The 17511-nt window shown below is 46.0% G+C and overlaps 1 protein-coding gene across 1 annotated transcript in view; it reads left to right on the forward strand.

Moving 5' to 3' along the window:
* The window catches only part of SLC44A3 (solute carrier family 44 member 3), an 83458-nt gene that overhangs the window by 51018 nt on the left and 14929 nt on the right, over window positions 1-17511 (forward strand). The window contains exons 11-12 of the mRNA XM_060006410.1: window positions 4405-4561; window positions 7027-7113. Of these exons, the coding sequence (XP_059862393.1) occupies window positions 4405-4561; window positions 7027-7113 (244 nt within the window). The remainder of the gene's footprint in view (window positions 1-4404; window positions 4562-7026; window positions 7114-17511) is intronic.

Below are 17511 nucleotides of genomic sequence, written 5' to 3' on the forward strand. Positions count from 1 at the left end.
CGCACCGCGATGAAGAGTGGCCCCCGTTTGCCACAACTAGAGAGAGCCCTCGCACAGAAATGAAGCCCCAACACAGCCAAAAATAAATAAATAAATAAAGCCAAGCATTTAAAAAAAAAAAGACAAGAGATAACTGTTGGCAAGGATGTAGAAAAGAGGGAGCCCTTGTGCGCTGTTGGTGGGCATGTAAATTGGTATAGCAATTATGGAAACAGTATAACAGTATGGAGCTTCCTCAAGAAATTAAAATCAGAACCGCTATACAGTCCAGCAATCCCACTTCTTGTGTGTATATCCAAAGGAAATAAAAAAATTATCTTGAAGAAATATCTTCACTCCCATGTTCACTGCAGCACTAGTCACAGTAGCCAAGGTATGGGAACAACCTAAGTGTCCATCGAAAGGTGAATGGGTAAAGAAGATGTGATATATATAATGGAATATTATTCAGCCGTGGGAAGGAAATTCTGCCATTTGCAGCAACATGGATGGACCTTGAGGGCATTATGCTAAGTGATATAATTCGCAGAAAAACAGTTACTGGATGATATCACTTATATGTGGAATCTAAAAAAGCTGAACTCACAGAAACGGAGTAGAATGGTGGTTACCAGGGGCTGGGGGTAGGGGAAAGGGGAGATAACTGGTTAAAGGGTACAAACTTCTAGATAGAAGATGAATAAGTTCTGGGGATCTAATGTACAGCATGGTGATTATGCTTAATAAGACTGTATTATATACTTGAAAGTTGCTAAAAGAGTAGATCTTAAATGTTCACACCACAAAAAAGAAATGGTTAAATATATGAGGTGATGGAGGTGTTAGCTAACGCTATGGTGGTAATCACTTTTCAGTATATAAGTGAATCAAATCAACACGTTGTGTACCTTGGACTTACATAATGTTATATGTCAATTATATCTCAATAAAGCTGGGAAAAAAACATTAAAAACTTCAGTGTAATTATGTTGAGAAGAAGAGGGGTGGGAAAATGAGTGTGTTGGGGAGTTTAGGCTGTGTAGGAGAATAAAACCTGCATCTTCCATGGTGGGAAGTCGGTTGACAGTCTCTGAGGCTGAAAAAAAAAATCAAGAAATAGCAGTAAGAACAAGTAATTTAGAAGTGTGAGGGTGAGTTCCAGAAGAAACAGCTAAAATATTACCTCCAGGGAGAGAAAATTAGTGGTGGGGAAAGAAAACTGTTGTTTTTCCTGTTACACCTAAAAGTACTATTTGACTTTTTAAGATATTTCATATATTTGATAAAAATAAACAAACTAATTCAAAGTAAAATGCATGCTGATTTATTTTTAGCACTACTATTTCATTTATTAAAGAGCTCTGCATTCTTTTTGACTGTGTGCTAATTTTGAAACCTCAAAGTTTTTCTTTATCTCAGGGCTCACCATTCTTTAATCTCATGTTCTAGCCTGCACTCAGGGTGAGAATTAAATATAGCCAGAGTGCATTCATCTCTGTCATTCATTTAAGCAGTAAGAGGGCTGAAGAGTTCATACAAAGACCATCAAGTACCAGGACATGGGCAACCTATGTCATTTCCCTCTTACAACCATTTGCTTGAAGAGGGGTCAACTGAGAGCCATAAAGATGTGGCTGAGATGTGATAGGAAGGAACCAGCACCGCTCAGTTTGGAGAAGGGACGCATGAGGCATGACTTCATCGTTTGCAGCTATACAAAAGATGGTTTCCAGCTGCTTTGGATTTGCTGAGGAGGAAGTGAGGAAGTGGAATCACAGCGGAGCCTAAGGAATGTAGGTAGGAGACAGATGAGTTTCCTAACCCTGAGAAGAGCCGCCGAGGACCTGTTCTTCATAGCAAAGAGCTTCCATTTTCTTTGAGACTGGAAAGATGAATCTCACAGCTTCCCCACAGTCATCACAATCCCATCTTGCAGTAGTTTTGCTGAAAGAAATATCAGGAAAGGACAAGGTCTCTGCAGGGACACACCATGCTCCTTTGCTCAGGACCAGGTTGGCACTGGAGGCCATCCATCCATCCTGTGCAGCCCAGTCCTTGTCCAGGAGCCATAGCACAAAATGAATTTTCCATACTGTTGAAGAGTTCTCAGTGAGCACTAGGCTGGATCTAACTGGAGCTAAAACGTGCCTCTAGGACCCCGAAGTTGCTGGACTCGACTTATGCTCTACGGTCCCAGCAAATAGTAGTTGCAAAACAGCACTTACGTACCATGACCCAGAGGAGCTACAGACTTGGATGAATGGAACCATTAAATGCTTTGTCCAGTGACTTGAGCTGATGCAGTGTCCTGGGGCCCTGGCTCCACTGCACAGGGCCAGGCACCTTTAGCACTCAGCAGCCACAAGTTTAAAAGTAGGGGAGCTAGGCGTGTGGGGCGCATCCTCGAATCTCCTGCTCTCTCACACTGCCCGGGGTCTTCCTACTGCCACCACCCACAGAACCCAGTGGAAGAGGCTCAGCGTGCAGTACTCCCTAGAGACAGAGGCACAGGCCTGACGGGAGGCCCTAGCATCCTCACAAGCCCATCACTGAGCTGCCCAATACACCCCTCGCTGCACTGCAGTCCCGAACGCCAATTCTCAAAATATGGTGAAGTCTCAGTTTAAGCTTCACCAGGTGTAATCAGAGCCTCTTCCTGAAGGCAGTTTTTGCTGGTTGTGAAGGTAACAGAGGTGAAGGCCCCAGCCACATGCATAGCGGAGGAGGGCTGATAAGGTGATGTTACCTTTGAACATGGAAAAAAGGTCTAGGGAGAGAAAGTGGGGACTCCAAGACCCTCCACTGATTGACCTTTCCCTGTGGGGTGGCATTATAGTTCTCAGGGTGGGTATCGAGTGACTCCTGGCTCCACAAGCTAGCCTTCTTTTCAGGTTTTCTCTCTCACGTGGTAACTCAGCTTCTGGAATGTCTACATCTTCTTCCAGCCAAGCCCTGGAGCGGCTGGAGCCATCACTGGGATGCAACATGGATAAGGGCAGTCCAGACAGTGCAGACACTCCTCTGCCTGAAATGGTTAATCCCATCCCAGCAAAGCCTTGGCAATCAGGTGCCTAACCCCAAACTTCAGTACCCGGAGGACCAGCCCCCAAGGCCCAGTTCACAGTGGCCTGTGAATCCTTTGTTTCCCTACCAGATGGAAAGCAGGTGCTGCCTTCTTCTCTCTGCATCCCCTCTTGAGCACCATAATATGTTCTAAGGCACATAAATCTCCTAAATGGGAAAGTAAACATTCTTCCTTTTTAAAAAAAGAATGAGGAAAAGGAAAAAAAATGTGTCAGATTTTCCTGGCTGTGCTACTTTTCTAGTTTATCAGATCTAAATGAATTCATATCAGCAATAGCTTCCCTGGTATTTCCTATTTTCAACAATATTGAGTTGAAACACACATCGCCCTTTTTGTGGCACAACTGGATTGCAGTTATTCTGCTCGCAATATTACTTTCATATTCTCTATTCCTTCCTGGATGATTTAAGTAACAGCAAAATACGGCTGTTGCCAACTCTTGAAACATTTCTGGACAATTTCCTTTTCTTCCCTCAAAACCTAGATTCTTGTCAAAACCTTAATTCATAGTGACTTATTAGCAACCAGAGCAAGTTGTAGAATAATCCATTATGAAGAAAGCAAGCTTCACTTGGAATCAGTGAAGTGGCTTTTCGGAAAGGGCCTCATTTTCTAGAACTGGCATCAGAGTGTCGGGGGAGGGGTTGCATCAGCCCTCCCTCCTTTGTTTTATCTTTCAGGCTTGGGTAGGGGATATGCCCATTCTGTTCTTTTTCACTTTTTTTCCTGCCTGTGAAACTGACTTTTGCATTCTTGAGAGCTGTGTCATGAAGTCCGGTAAATGATTCATAGTGAAGTGACCTTTACAGAGCAGAGCAGAAATCAGCTGGGTTTCAGAAGCTTGGAGCTGTGTGAAAGCCAGAACGTTTCCTCCCTTCGCTGTAAGCTGGTTCCTCTCTGGCTGCCAATCCTGGTCATGTGATTTGGTGGTGATTTTAATCACCGAGCTAATACTGGCAATATTTACAGATGCACGTGTGTAATTTAAACCTTGGGGATTATTATATAATTAAACTTCTGAAAATGAAATCAATACGCAATTTAATGGATTGGTGGAGGTGGTAGGCGTGGTAAAGAGGAAAACTTGTTTAACTCATCAGTATTTTTTTTTTAATTTTCTGTTCCATGTTTGTAACATTGAGCGCCACCAAATGGAATTAACTTCGTCCAAGAAATCATTTAACCTTAGCTACCAAGGAGTGTAAAAAACTTGCCAAATGCGGATGGCATCCCTGCTTTCTAAATTGTTAGTACCACAGATGATTTGAACCAGAGAGAAGTTTCTCGTTTCTTTCTAAATAGTGTTTTTTAAATGCTGTCTTTTTTTCTCCTGTTCCCAGAAATAAAAATGACCCTCCTGATCGCCCGATCCTTTCATCTCTCTCCATTCTTTTCTGCTACCATCAGGGAACAGTTGTCAAAGGGTCATTTTTAATCACTGTGGTGAGGATGCCAAGAGCCGTTCTCATGTACATCTATAACACTCTGAAAGAGAAGGTAAGGCAGCACCCTAAAACAGAGTGCGCTCCGTGTTTGGGTTACAGAAAAGTTAATCGCTGGAAAACTACACTGGGTCCTGGGACAGGAATGTGACCTGTGCCAGTGGCCGTTCAGAAAGCTCCAGTGTTCTTCAGGTCCCATCCCCCCACCCCCAGCAATCTTTTTGTCCCGGTCCCTGTTTTGTTCATAGCTTTGTTTGTTGGATTTTCTCCAATGTGGTGGCAGAGGTGGGGTGGAGAGGGCATAGCTCTGAGTTTGCTGGTTTTCCTTCTTATTTAAATGCTGAAAAAATGGGAGGAATTCTTAACATGCAACTTAAGCAAGTTTTTACGGACATTTATCATGCTTTATTTTTTAAAGAAAGAAAAATACACTATAAGATAAGAATAATGTTTGTTTGTTTCTGTTTTCATGCTAAAATATTCCCCACCTTTTGTGTTTCCTGGAGGGTGACCTGGGAAGTTGCTGGTGTGTGTGTGTGTGTGTGTGTGTGTGTGTGTGTGTGCGCGCGCGTGCACACACACGCACGTGCCTGATAGTTAGAAATGGGCAAGCTGACCTCAATCTCAGCTCCAAAGACAGAAAACTGTGGAGCTTTTGTGCCTGAGGTTTTTTCTCCTCCCTGGTTTTTATTTCCATGCACATTTGGTTATGAATGGCAGTGGAAACCAAAACACCAGGAAAACAGCTGTTCTCATGGTATTTCTGGCCTGCCAAACAAGGGAAGGTTGGATTTTCCCCAACTTTTCTGTTCTCACACAATGTTAATCTCGACCCCATCCCCACCTCAGCGTTGGTGACTTGGTCAGAGTTTCTCAAACGTACATGAGTCCAACCTTTTGGGTATACGTGTGTGCTCTTAGTTAATTGGGGAAGTTTTACATGTGGGTTCATAATTATACTTTAGAATTGTTTTTGTTTGCTCTTTTAAGCAGAAATCTGAATTGTTGATATTTAAGTCTGTAATCAAGATTTAAGATTAGTATATTAATTAGGAACAATTGATTGAATTTCATATAAAATTATCTAGCTTCCTCATCTTGAAATGCATGCTAAACCGTTGCCCCTGATCAGAGAGTATTTTCTTGTATTTCTGTTGAAGCACTGCTTAGCTACATGTCTGTGACTTGAAGAAGCATTTGCACATCCAGGACAAATCAAGCTACTCCGGCTCTTGCATTTTGAAATTGATCCTTCAATCTTAGGAAACTTGGGAGAAGGATTTCTTGAAGAACAGAGCAGCTTTTTTATTTTAAATATATTCATATAGTTTATATATATTAAATATATTCATATTTAGGTATATGTATGCATTAGTAATAGATACTCACAAATTAATGAGCAGCAGGGGACTAACTATCTCCCCTAGAGCTAGACACCTTAAATTCTTTGGGGAAACAGCCTCCATAAATCTGAAAGAGAAGTTACTGGTTCATCCTCTCCGGCAGAGGTCTAAAAGGTTATTTATTACTCGCCAGATCCCATAAGGACTAAGGGGCCAAACTCCCTTTTAATGGTGTCACTGTTGGAGAAATGTGTCCTTTCTTAGGTTAAAAAAAAATGGTCTTCCTAAGCAGCCTTACAGCCCCATACTGTACCTACAAGTGAAACATTTCACACGGCCACTGTGAGACCCTTCTTACATTAAGTGTCTTATTTACAACCATGGCCAGGCTGAAAAGTATCCAGGTCAAATTTCATCCAATTGAATTAACATTGAGACAAGAAAATGTCCAGGTAAGGCTGAGTTATTCCTGGGGTCCTCAAAGAGAGCTATTTCAGGATTGTTTTCAGGGATCCTCCACTCTGGGTCTGGGCACATTCAATCACCCCTCCCCGCAACAAGTTTCGTTAAATTATTCATTCCTGAGTTATACACAAGTTCAAGTTACATTTCGAAGGACTGATTTATCCCTAAAAATTTAGCCCTGAAAGGCTCACTGTAGGATGTATTTCCAAAAAAATTAAACCTGACTCTTTTTACGTGAACACGTAACTAGTATCTACAGTGCATTCGCTTTATTGTCTCAGGGATGTGAATTTTTCATGAATACAGACTTTGGTTTGAAAAAGCAGAGTTTATAATTGAAGACACTTAGGGGAAGGTGAAGAGGGAAGAGAGATTGATTCTTTTTTTTTTACTAGAACCAGGAGGTCTACTTCACCTTTGCTAGTAAATATGGACTAACCCACTTCCCTTTCTGCTGAAGTTAACAGCAGTCCTAACAGGTAAGCCCACAGGAGAGAAATCATGCTCCCTAGCAGTAGAAATGATAATAATTAGTAGTAGGAGTAGCATATACAGAATAGAAGAACTTCTCTACCGAGTGAGAACTGCCACAGTGCTTCCCCAGGTACGTGGGTCTCCAAGTAGGAACACGGTATGTTCACAGAAACTGCCTGCTTATCTCTTTCCTGTGTTGTTTCTGACACTGATCCTTTCGTTCTTAACCTGACCCCAGCAGCACGGTGCCTGGTCGAGTTGTGTGTCCCGATGCTGCTACTGCTGCTTCCGGTGTCTTGACAAATGCCTGGGCCATTTCAACCAGGTATGTCTCCTGCCACGTGCCCCAGGGACACACGGAGGGGCCTGCCAGTGGGCATCATCTCTTAGGTCGGGGGTTGGCCAGTTTTTCTGTAAAGGCCAGATTGTGTAAAAGTTTTCAGCTTTGGGGTCATTCAGTTTGGGTCACGACTACTCAGCTCCGCCGCGGCAGCAAGAAACAGCCACGGGCAAGGGGTAACTGGACGGGCCTGACTGGGTTCCAGTAAACCTTTACCTATGGGCACTGAAATCTGAATTTTGTATTTTTCGTGTATCAAGAAATAGTCTTCTTTTGAATTTTTCCAGCTATTTTTAAAATGTGAAAATTATTCTTAGCTCCGGCCAGAGGGAAGCACTCTGTGTCTGATGGATCTAGTTCCTCAGCTGTAGTTTGCAGACCTTTACCTTAGAACTTTAGGTCATTAATGCCATTCTTCAAATTCTGGAAGAAAAGTGTCTCTATTTTCAGAAATAAAAAGAGGAGGGGGCTTTAGAAACTCTAACACAAGGCGTGTGTATCAACTGAGAGCTAATTTTCAATGTCTTCTCCAAGAACTATAATTTTCCTGAAATAGGAAAAGAATTGCCTCCCTAATTTTTACATATTTTGCCAGCCTTTCCCTTTCAAGCTATAAATACTCCTTTGAAAATCAGAAAACTTGCATACTGTGATTGTTTGAATTTCGGATTTTTTTTCTCCTGAGTCTTTCAAACTGATGGAAATTTAAATATATGTTTTATTTTTCTGCAGATAATTTAGGAAATTTTAATAACCCTTAGTAAAATTTACACAAAGCATTATTTTTATAAGTCAGCAGGCTGTTTTATACTTTGTCTCACTTAGAAAAGTACTTCTTATTATTGCCCCTCTTCCCAATAAATATGCCAGTAGCAGTAAAGGGACTAATGAGGCCATCTATGTTTAATGTCTTGTAAGTGGCATTAAGAATATCTTTCATTGTTCTGGGGAGACTGTAGTCGTCTTGTTGTAAAACCCTATATTTAAGGCTCTTCTTAAGAATCTTGGAATACATTTTAGAGTGTATTTAGTTTTCACTTGGATCACTTCAAGCCATTATGTATAAAACACAGTAAAATACCACAGCACCTTCAGAATGGTGGGTCCTGTAGCAAAGTCAGGCCAAACCCTATGAGTGTCTTGCCGCAGTGTAATATGCCAGCCTCTCTCTCCTAGAACTCTGTGCACATATCCAGATACCAACTTATTCCACAAAGATTTTGAGATGCATTACAAAAAAGTACTGTGATAAAATATACTTACATGAAAATCAAGCTAAGAAACATATAGACAGATGAGAAAGACAAAAGCAGTGGGACCGTTGATATACTAATATGTTGGCCACATAGCCCTTTAAGAACTGAAGGTTGAGTTGCAGTGCCCTCATTGTATTATGTAAATTCAGGTTCTTTCCATGTCCCTCATTCACTGCCCCATGGAAGCCTAGGGGCTCCCTGTGGGTGCGGCAGGGACCACCACTCAGGAGGGGGAAGAAATGGGTGAGGAGGAGGAAAGGTGGGTTCTGGGCCCATAGCACCACCACCACCACCACCACCATCACCACCACCAGCAACGCCACCAGCACCACCAGCACCAGCACCACCACCAGCACCAGCACCAGCACCAGCACCACCAACAGCAACAACAGCAACACCATCACCACCACCACCACCACCACCACCACCACCACCACCACCAATACCACCACCACCACCAGCGCCAGCAACACCACCAGCACCAGCAACACCACCAGCAACACCATCACTAGCACCACCACCACCAGCAAAACCACCAACAACACCAGCACCAGCACCACCACCACCAGCAAAACCACCAACATCACCAGCACCAGCACCACCACCAGCAAAACCACCAACACCATCACCAGCACCATTACCACCACCACCACCACCACACCATCACCACAACCACCACCAGCAGCAACACCAGCACCAGCACCATCACCAGCACCACCACCACCAGCACCACCACCACCAGCCTCACCAGCACCAGCACGAGCAACACCACCAGCAACACCAGCACCATCACCAGCACCACCACCACCATCACCAAGACCACCACAACCAGCCTCACCAGCACCAGTACCACCACCAGCAACACCATCAGCACCACCAGCACCACCAGCACCAGCACCGCCACCACCAGCACTGCCACCACCACCAGCACCACCACCACCACCACCAACACAGCCAGTACCAGCACCACCACCAGCACGAGCAACACCACCAGCAACACCAGCACCATCACCAGCACCACCACCACCATCACCAAGACCACCACAACCAGCCTCACCAGCACCAGTACCACCACCAGCAACACCATCAGCACCACCAGCACCACCAGCACCAGCACCGCCACCACCAGCACTGCCACCACCACCAGCACCACCACCACCACCACCACCACCACAGCCAGTACCAGCACCACCACCAGCACCAGCAACACCATCACCAGCACCATCACCAGCACCACCAGCACCACCACCAGCACCCACCCCTGCCTTGCAACCAGAGCAGCTCCACTTTTATCTGGTTTAGGAGTGGGATTCCACTGAAGGTTTCATTTAAAGACAGGCTCTGCTGCTTGAACATGTTTGAAAGTCACTGTCTCATACCATGTTCATGTTTGTTTTCGCTGCCCTCTTATCCTAAGGGATGTGTTTGCTGCATTCTGAAGTTTCAGCACCTTACATTAGCCCAGTACCTTTTCTTTGGGGAGTTCAAAATGTTTCCAAGATCCTAAGTAGTGTTAGATTTAATCACACTATAATTACCATTATAAAGGGGAGGAATCCTTATAACAGATTTACAGTGGGAATGGTTGTCCCTGAATCACAGGAAGGCTCAGCGAGCCTGGAGGATCCAGCTCATAGTGAATCAGGGCTGCAAACAGGGATAGGTCTTCCGGATTCTGTTCATGGTGCCCGTGCACTAGGCCTGGGCCTAAACCAGCTGTCGGGGCAGCTTTAACGTGGGGTGACTCCTACAGGACTAGGCACTGCCAGCTGATGTGGACACCACTGGGAGGCCTAAGGCTTAGGAGATTGCGAAAGAAGAGAAGGAAGGATGGAGAAGAAAGAAAGAATGCCGTGACTATTGGTGGGGAGGGAAAGGTCACCTCTAGTCTAAATCAACTACTGGAAAGCAGCGTGAACTAAAGATTTGTAAGAATAAAGATAGTTGTTGTATAATGGTAGTCAAAGCTATTGTTGATCTCATTTGGCAGTAGACAAAGGAAAGTGAGCTCAAAGTGAGGGAAGGAATTTAGATTAGCCTCTTGAAAAATGTCCTGGCACGGGAATGAGTTGCTAGGAAAAGGTTTGCTCTGGAAATCAGATTTATAAGAGTTGAGGCTTATTTTTTATTTTGCTAGTTTTGTGCAGAAGGAGCTGGGAAATGCTAGAAGAGAATGAGATCCATTTGTTACCAACAGAACCCAGATGCTCTTCTTTACTTAAGATCAAGTAGCCCGCTGTGTTTCAGCATTGCTGCTTAAAAGCCTAATCCGTCTTCACCGGTCCTGGGAGGGAGGGAGGCTGGTGGCAGTTGCCACATTTGTCGACACCCAGCCTAAGGCTACGCGGTAATTCACTTGCGGGGTGGGGGATGAAATCCCACATCCCATCATTTTTCATTACTTGTCTCTCTACATCATAAATACCAAATGTGTAGATAGCTGAAAATATTATGTGTGTACACCTCACACGTTTATTTATCCAACATCTATTTGTTTACGCTGTATTCAAGCCATTTGAACCAGGTTAATGGCGGAGGGGACCGTGGTGAAACAGAGTCAATATAAAGCAAGCCAGGCCTTCAAGGAGCTGACAAGCTATCGTGGGGAATGAGGAAGATCATGAGGCGCTTGCATGAGACGTTTAAAGAGCAATATGTGCTGGAATGAGGACTGCCAAGTTCAGAAGAGGGGAGTCGGTATGGAGAGGTACTTTGACTTGATGATTAGGAGAGCTTGCACAGAAGAGGTTGGATTTGTCAGGCGTGAGCATAGAGCACCACCGGAGGTCACCGGCTGATAGCGACAACAACAGCCATGGCCTCCTGGCACTCACTGTATGGCCAGTTGTGTGCTCAGCACTTCCCCTGCATTGGATCAGTTTTGAGTTTTAACTGCAGCCCCCTGAGATAGTTATCTCCAATTTGTAGGTGAGGAAGCCGAGGCTTAGAGAGGGCGCATAGTTAGTTAGTGGCATAACTAGCGTCTGAATCCATATCTGCCTTGCCTCTGGGACCCAAGCCCATACTTACTGTGCATTTTGAAGCAGTCAGAGAGGGAATCACAACCACTGTCTGGGGTGGATCGCTTGAGCGCCTGCCCAAGCCAGAGTCCAGACAAGTCAGTTGCTGGCTGTTGAGCAAGCCTGGCTTCAGACAGACTTTTGTAGAGGAGGACAGGAAAGGTGTGGGGACAGTGAAGACGTTGAAGGCTGCATCGTGCAGAAAAGGCTAGTCAGGGCGGTCTGAGCCCACCTCCTCCCCTCAGGCAAGTCAGTGTCAAAGCTTCTGGGAGGCCAACTGGCCTGGGTGTTCTCAGAGATTTTCAGACGAGGAGATCCTGCAGCCTCCCCCTCCCTCCCAGCACTTCCCAGGAGCCCGACTGAGAAGTCCCGTCATGGGACTCTGGCGGCTAACCCTTCGGCAGGAACCGCCTGCCCCTTATTCTTTCGGTCCACGCACGGTTCCTCGTGGAAATGTCTCCCTGAGTGCATGTCTTGTTCATGGAGGACACAGATGTCTGTCCCAGAGCTGATGGTGGCTTTAGGTCAGTGTTCCTCTAGGTTTGAAACCCACTGGTGGGCCACAGGACTCTTCCTGATGATTCCAAACTGACTGAATGTTCCAGAGTGTTCTTTCTTCAATTCTTACAGGCAAATTCATTCTTCTTCAATTCATGGATTTTCATTTTCGCATACAACTAAAGGCTTTTTACCAATCAATAAAGTGCATAGTGTGTTACTTAAAGCTTACTGAAATGTGTCATTTATGAACCCACATTGATGTTTTACTTGGTTTCCTGAGGACTCAAATTCGTAATTCTGTTAAGATGTCTCTGACTGCCAGGGCCATGCCTGGTGACCATCCAGTGCTTGTGAATGAGCCCAGGCAGAGCTGGGATTTTGCAGACTGGGGAAGGAACCCTTTGCTATGAGTGCCACCAGAGTCGCCTTGGATTGGCTGTGTTATTCAACTGCAGTTATACTTGCCTTGTTTACCACCTTACTTCTGGTGCGTATTTGGCTCTTGTTTAATGTGTTGTACTTTTATCATGGTGAGCATTGCGTTCCTTTTCAATTCTTCGTTCTTCCAGCAGAAGTGGGAATGGGTATAGGAAGTGAGCTGTGGGCTGAGGTCACACAAGTTTGAGAACGACGATTTCCATTCCGTCTTCTGGGAGGAGCTCTTAGGTAAAGGCAACCCCTAGTCAGGTGTGGCAGCAGTTGGCTTCTGCCGTCTTTGTGGAACTTGGGTGATTCCCTCCACCTTACTGAGCTTCTGCAGAAGAGGATCAGCTTAAATGATCTGAGGTCCTCGTGGGGCGTGCTCAGCCTTGCCGTGGTGCCGGCCGAGAGCTGGGGCACACGGGTACCATGTTGCCGCATCATATCCGTGACACGCTTGGTGCGGGACGTGGGGCAGGATGTGTCCTCCCACTGTGTCCTGAATGGCAGGATCTATTTTTTTTTTAATGTTGGTTTTCTTATCCATGTTGAGGACTTACCCGGGGATCACAAAGGTTAATAATGCTTTATGTTGCCCGGATCTCAAGCCTCCAGAATCTTTGTTGAGTGGACTGAGAATATGAGTGGACCGCTATCTGCACCCCCTTACAGCGATTCTCCCAACACTGCTGCTGTAGTGACAGCAACAAGTACATTGAACTGGTGATGAGATGCTGGTAAAATGCCAGTCAGCTCGGTCATTCTCAACAGCGGAGGGTAATGTGCCGCAGCTTTCACCTCCCATTTCTGCCGTGGGCCATTATGCAGGGTAGCTGGGTGCCCAGTGGATCGCTGCTGTGTCTCCTGGTCAGATCTGCCTTCATACAGCCCATCAGGCTTCCAGCCTGCTCTATTGTGGCGTCCGTCTAGATATGAGATACCAAGAAATGCATAGATTATTGCCTCTTGGCATTTGATTTGAAATGCCCATAGCTTCCTGGCTTCCTGACTAACAAATATACTGGTCAGAAAGGCTCCAGATAATCTTGTCGAGTCCAGTGCAGAGAAAAACTTGCCGCTACTAGGAAAATATACACATCTCTCCCCTCCCTGCTTCATAGCCCACCCCGACACCCCAGCCCACACTGCCTGCCAGTGCTTGTTTTTCAGGGCACGTAAAGTCGGTCTCTGTCTTCTAAGCCTTTGTGGCAGACTTGACTCTGTAATATCCCAAAGCCTTCTCTCCCCCCTCCACTTCCTTTGCAGTTAGCTCGACTTCAATGCTTCTCTTTCTCACAGTCCATCAGGAGCAAAGGCACTGGGTAACTTTTCCGTGTCTGATTTTGGTTCATCGTCAGCCAGCTGGCAGACCTCCAGGGACTCCTCTCCTCTCCCCAGAAAAATGTGTGCAGCTCAGAAAAGAAAAGTCATGAATATTGTGCAATTTCTCGAACTCGATTATGAAAATGATATAAAGGTTCTTAAGAGGACAGAGTTCTTGGGGTAGTTGACATTGCCTCATCACAGAGCATGCAGACAGCTGTTCTTTCCATGACAGCAGCGGTTCCGAATTCTCCTGCCCCCAGCGACTGGCTTAGAGCTATTCTGGGGCAGCCAGCTGATGCTGAGAGCCCCGGAGAGATGCCTCCGTGTGTGCATGTTGTAGAAGAAGCTCGCATGTGTGTCAATATGATAGTTTACATTAGAGCCCATTTCTAGATGATGGTAATCCTCACAGCCCAGCTGCTTTGTGGCAAATGCTCCTGTCCTGACTTTAGATAGAAAGGAATTGAGACGCCTATTTGTCAGAGACCCCAGGCTGTCTGGGAGAAAACCAACTGTATCCTCATGTTTCCTGGTGCGTGGCTCAGGAGCTACTGGGCGTAGTGCTGTGGCTTTATGTGGCTTCCTGGGGAGCAGCCTCTCTGGAGCCCGGCTCCCACCTGCTGTTTGTGCTGCAAGGCTTGGGGCTCAAGAGGGTGAGCTCAAGCTCACTTCCTATACCCTAAAGCCCTCTGCCCTAAATGGGCCTCAGCAGCCTCTCCTCCTCCTGGGGAAAGGCCCAGTGTGCAGCTGCCATCTGTCCTTTCTGACTTGAAATTCTTCTACCTTCTCGGAGAAACAGTTAATGTTTGTCGAATGAATGATTGCCTCACTATAGGGAAGGGAGGGTGAGTTTTGCAAGGGGCCCTCAGCTAATCAGAAAACCTCTTGGGAGGCAACTGTTAGGCTCCCTCCAAGGTGTGCAGCTCCTCAAGACAGGAATTCCTACCACTTATTGGGCACTTCTGTGCAGCAAGCACCAGGCTAACTGCTTTACATGTATTAACTCCCTTCATCCTCACAAATAATCCTGTGAGAAAGGTACAATCGTTATCCTTTTTCTTTTTTTGATAGATGTTGACACTTAGGTTCAGAGAGGTTAAGTAGCAACCTGCTCCAGGTTAGACAGGAGGAAAGTAACAGAGTTGAGTGTTAAGGTTTGGGAGCCATAATAAGTCATCCCCTATTCCTCGTAAAGTTCTGAACAACTGAGAGACCCAAGAGGCAGCAGGTGAAGATTAAAAATATCACCTTGAGCACCTAATGGCCGAGTTGGAAAATACATTGTAGGAGCAGCTTATTAAAGTTTTCAGCCTTGAAATGGAGAGACCAACTCACCCTGTCCCAGGCCCAGCCAACAATGTAGACCTGCCCCTGGGGTCTCCCCTGCAAACTCTGCTGAGAAGCTGAGGAGGTGTGTCCTCAGTGCTAGGTAGATCCCAAAGACAATGACAAAGGGCTGAGCCAGCCTGTGCTCTGCTCTTCCCTCCAAACTCACCCTTAAGTCCCTCAAGTCATCTACCTCCTCTGGGAACGAATGGCCATGGAAGTACAAACACAGGGTTACCTCCACCAGGATTTAAAACCAGGTCTTTACCAGTCCACCAGGGTACCCCTTCCCCAGGGAGGAACTCAGACCCCAGAACTTAAGAGATCATGGAAGCCCTGCCCCTCATTACAGCAGAATCTGGGGTCCAGAGGGCTTGAGTGCTTCAACCAGGCTTACACAGTGGGCGGGGCTCTTTCTGATTCTCCTCTTCTCTACCTTGCATCTTCTCTCCCCCCACCCTCCCGAGCTTCACTGAGACACTGGGGACAAACAAGCATGTCACAGTACACAGAATGTCGATGAGAGCTGCCCCGGCTCACCTCATAAAAAGAACTGTACGTAGATCACCCCACTCCCTTGGGCAACATGGAAGTCAGGGCCCATGCTCACAGGGCAGAGGGTGGGGAACGCTTGGGTCTGGGAAGGATAGGATTGCACCTCTTATTAATGGTACCACTCCTCCAGCTTCCTTCTCCAAGCATCCTCCCTTCTTACACCATAGCGCTCCCCTTCTTCTGGAAGATGTTTGTCCACCTCTTATGAGAGCTCTTCCTTCCTCCCCCTCCTCCCTCTCTGGACCTGGACCCTCTGTTCATTTCCCAGCAGTGTGATGGAATGGGAAGAAGGCAGACAGGTCGGGGTTTGGATCATAGCTTCTCCACTTACTGTGTGACATTGGGCAGGTCACTTCACCTCTCTTACTTAGCCTTGGTTTCCCCATATATACAGCAAAGTTCTTAACACCTACCTCATAGGCAGCTGAGAGGGTTAATTAAACTAATGCACATAAACATGGTGTGGTGTCTGGCTCTTAGTATTGCTCCATAAATGTTCGTTTCTTCTGTGAGGGGAAGGAGAGGCTTAGTTATTCACCACATACTGGAAGTCTACCATGTACCAGACAAATTGGGTATAACAATGCCTGTCTCCCAAGATTATTATAAATAATTAAAGAGATAATGTTTGCAAGACTCTTGGTTTTATGCCTAGCATGTTGAGGTATGCGCTGAATAAATGGGAGTCATTATCATTACCAACCCACTAAGTGTACAAGCTCTGATTCTATCCTGTGCACTTAGAGCAATGCTGGGTTCCTGGGGTTATTATTCAGCTAGGGGGATATCAGCATCCACAGGGAACTTCTCCAAGAACACCTTTCCTTCCCCACTGCCCTCAGCCAGAGTCACCACACTCATGACTTGTTGGGGGGAGTTGAATTGCTAAGAGCAGCCCTTCTGGTCCTTGCAGTCCAGGAAACTTAATGACTAAGTTTCCCCTCACAAAGGATGATGGTGAGGGAAAGCCAGTACTCAAATCCAAACCCATGACCAGAAAATGACTGTGGCCCGAGGTTAAGGAAACATCCCCTGCATAGCACATCGGTTTGGCCCCCTCTTTTCTGCATCTAGCATTCATTTTCTTCCTCTTCACTCCCATTTTCAAGGGTAGTTGTGCCACAGCCTAGGGAGGATGACTGAGACTGTTTCCAACAACATTGGTTCAAAAGGTCATCTGATCCAAGGAATCGCCATTTGCTTACCTGTAAGACTCCTCTCATAAGTCTGAGCTCCATGCAGGACATCAAGCAAACCCTAATTTTCTTTGTCCTTCCCTTCCTGTCATGACATGCTCTAGGTATGCTGCAAATATGCTGAGGGAGATTGCCTGTGTGTTTAACTTTCTATGAAAACTATCTTTGGGGTCAGCAATTGCCCCAGAAGTAAGGAAGCAGGTGACCCATGAAAACACTGTGCTCTGATGGACAGTGTTCCACGTGGGGCTGAGGCAGCTGCCCATTGGCTTCTCCTGTGTTCTTCTCATCCACAGCCTAGTGTCCGCTGTGGACGCCATGCTTACCACTGACGCTGGCCCATCATCTGTGATGGCAGCCAGGGTGGGGGCCGGGTGGGGGGCTGGTTCAAATGGAAGGTAGAACTTTCACAATCCAAGTTCTCAACATTACCCTAAGTGCTTAAGAAATGGAAAGACTGTAGATTAGTTTCGACATTTCCCAAATTCATTTAGTGTGGGAAATGAAATTAAACCATTAAATAGCTCCTACCCCAAATCTGATCTTCCTTATCATGGAGAGCAGGTTTCTTCATGTCACTTCTCTTTATCTGCATCTGCTTCTGGAACAGAGTCATTGTCAGAGTGGCCACCTCTGAAGCCCATGCTTCATCCCCTTCCATCCCCTTCTAAGCAAGACACTGTGAATACGGTCCTCAGCTGTCGCTCCCCAATTGTCTTTGTCTTAGACATTAGACTTGTTGGGAGAAGGTAGTGATTGTTGGCCAGAGACTAGAGAATGCAT

This window comes from Delphinus delphis, chromosome 1 (genome assembly GCF_949987515.2).
Source record: "Delphinus delphis chromosome 1, mDelDel1.2, whole genome shotgun sequence".
Taxonomy (NCBI): Eukaryota; Metazoa; Chordata; class Mammalia; order Artiodactyla; family Delphinidae; genus Delphinus; species Delphinus delphis.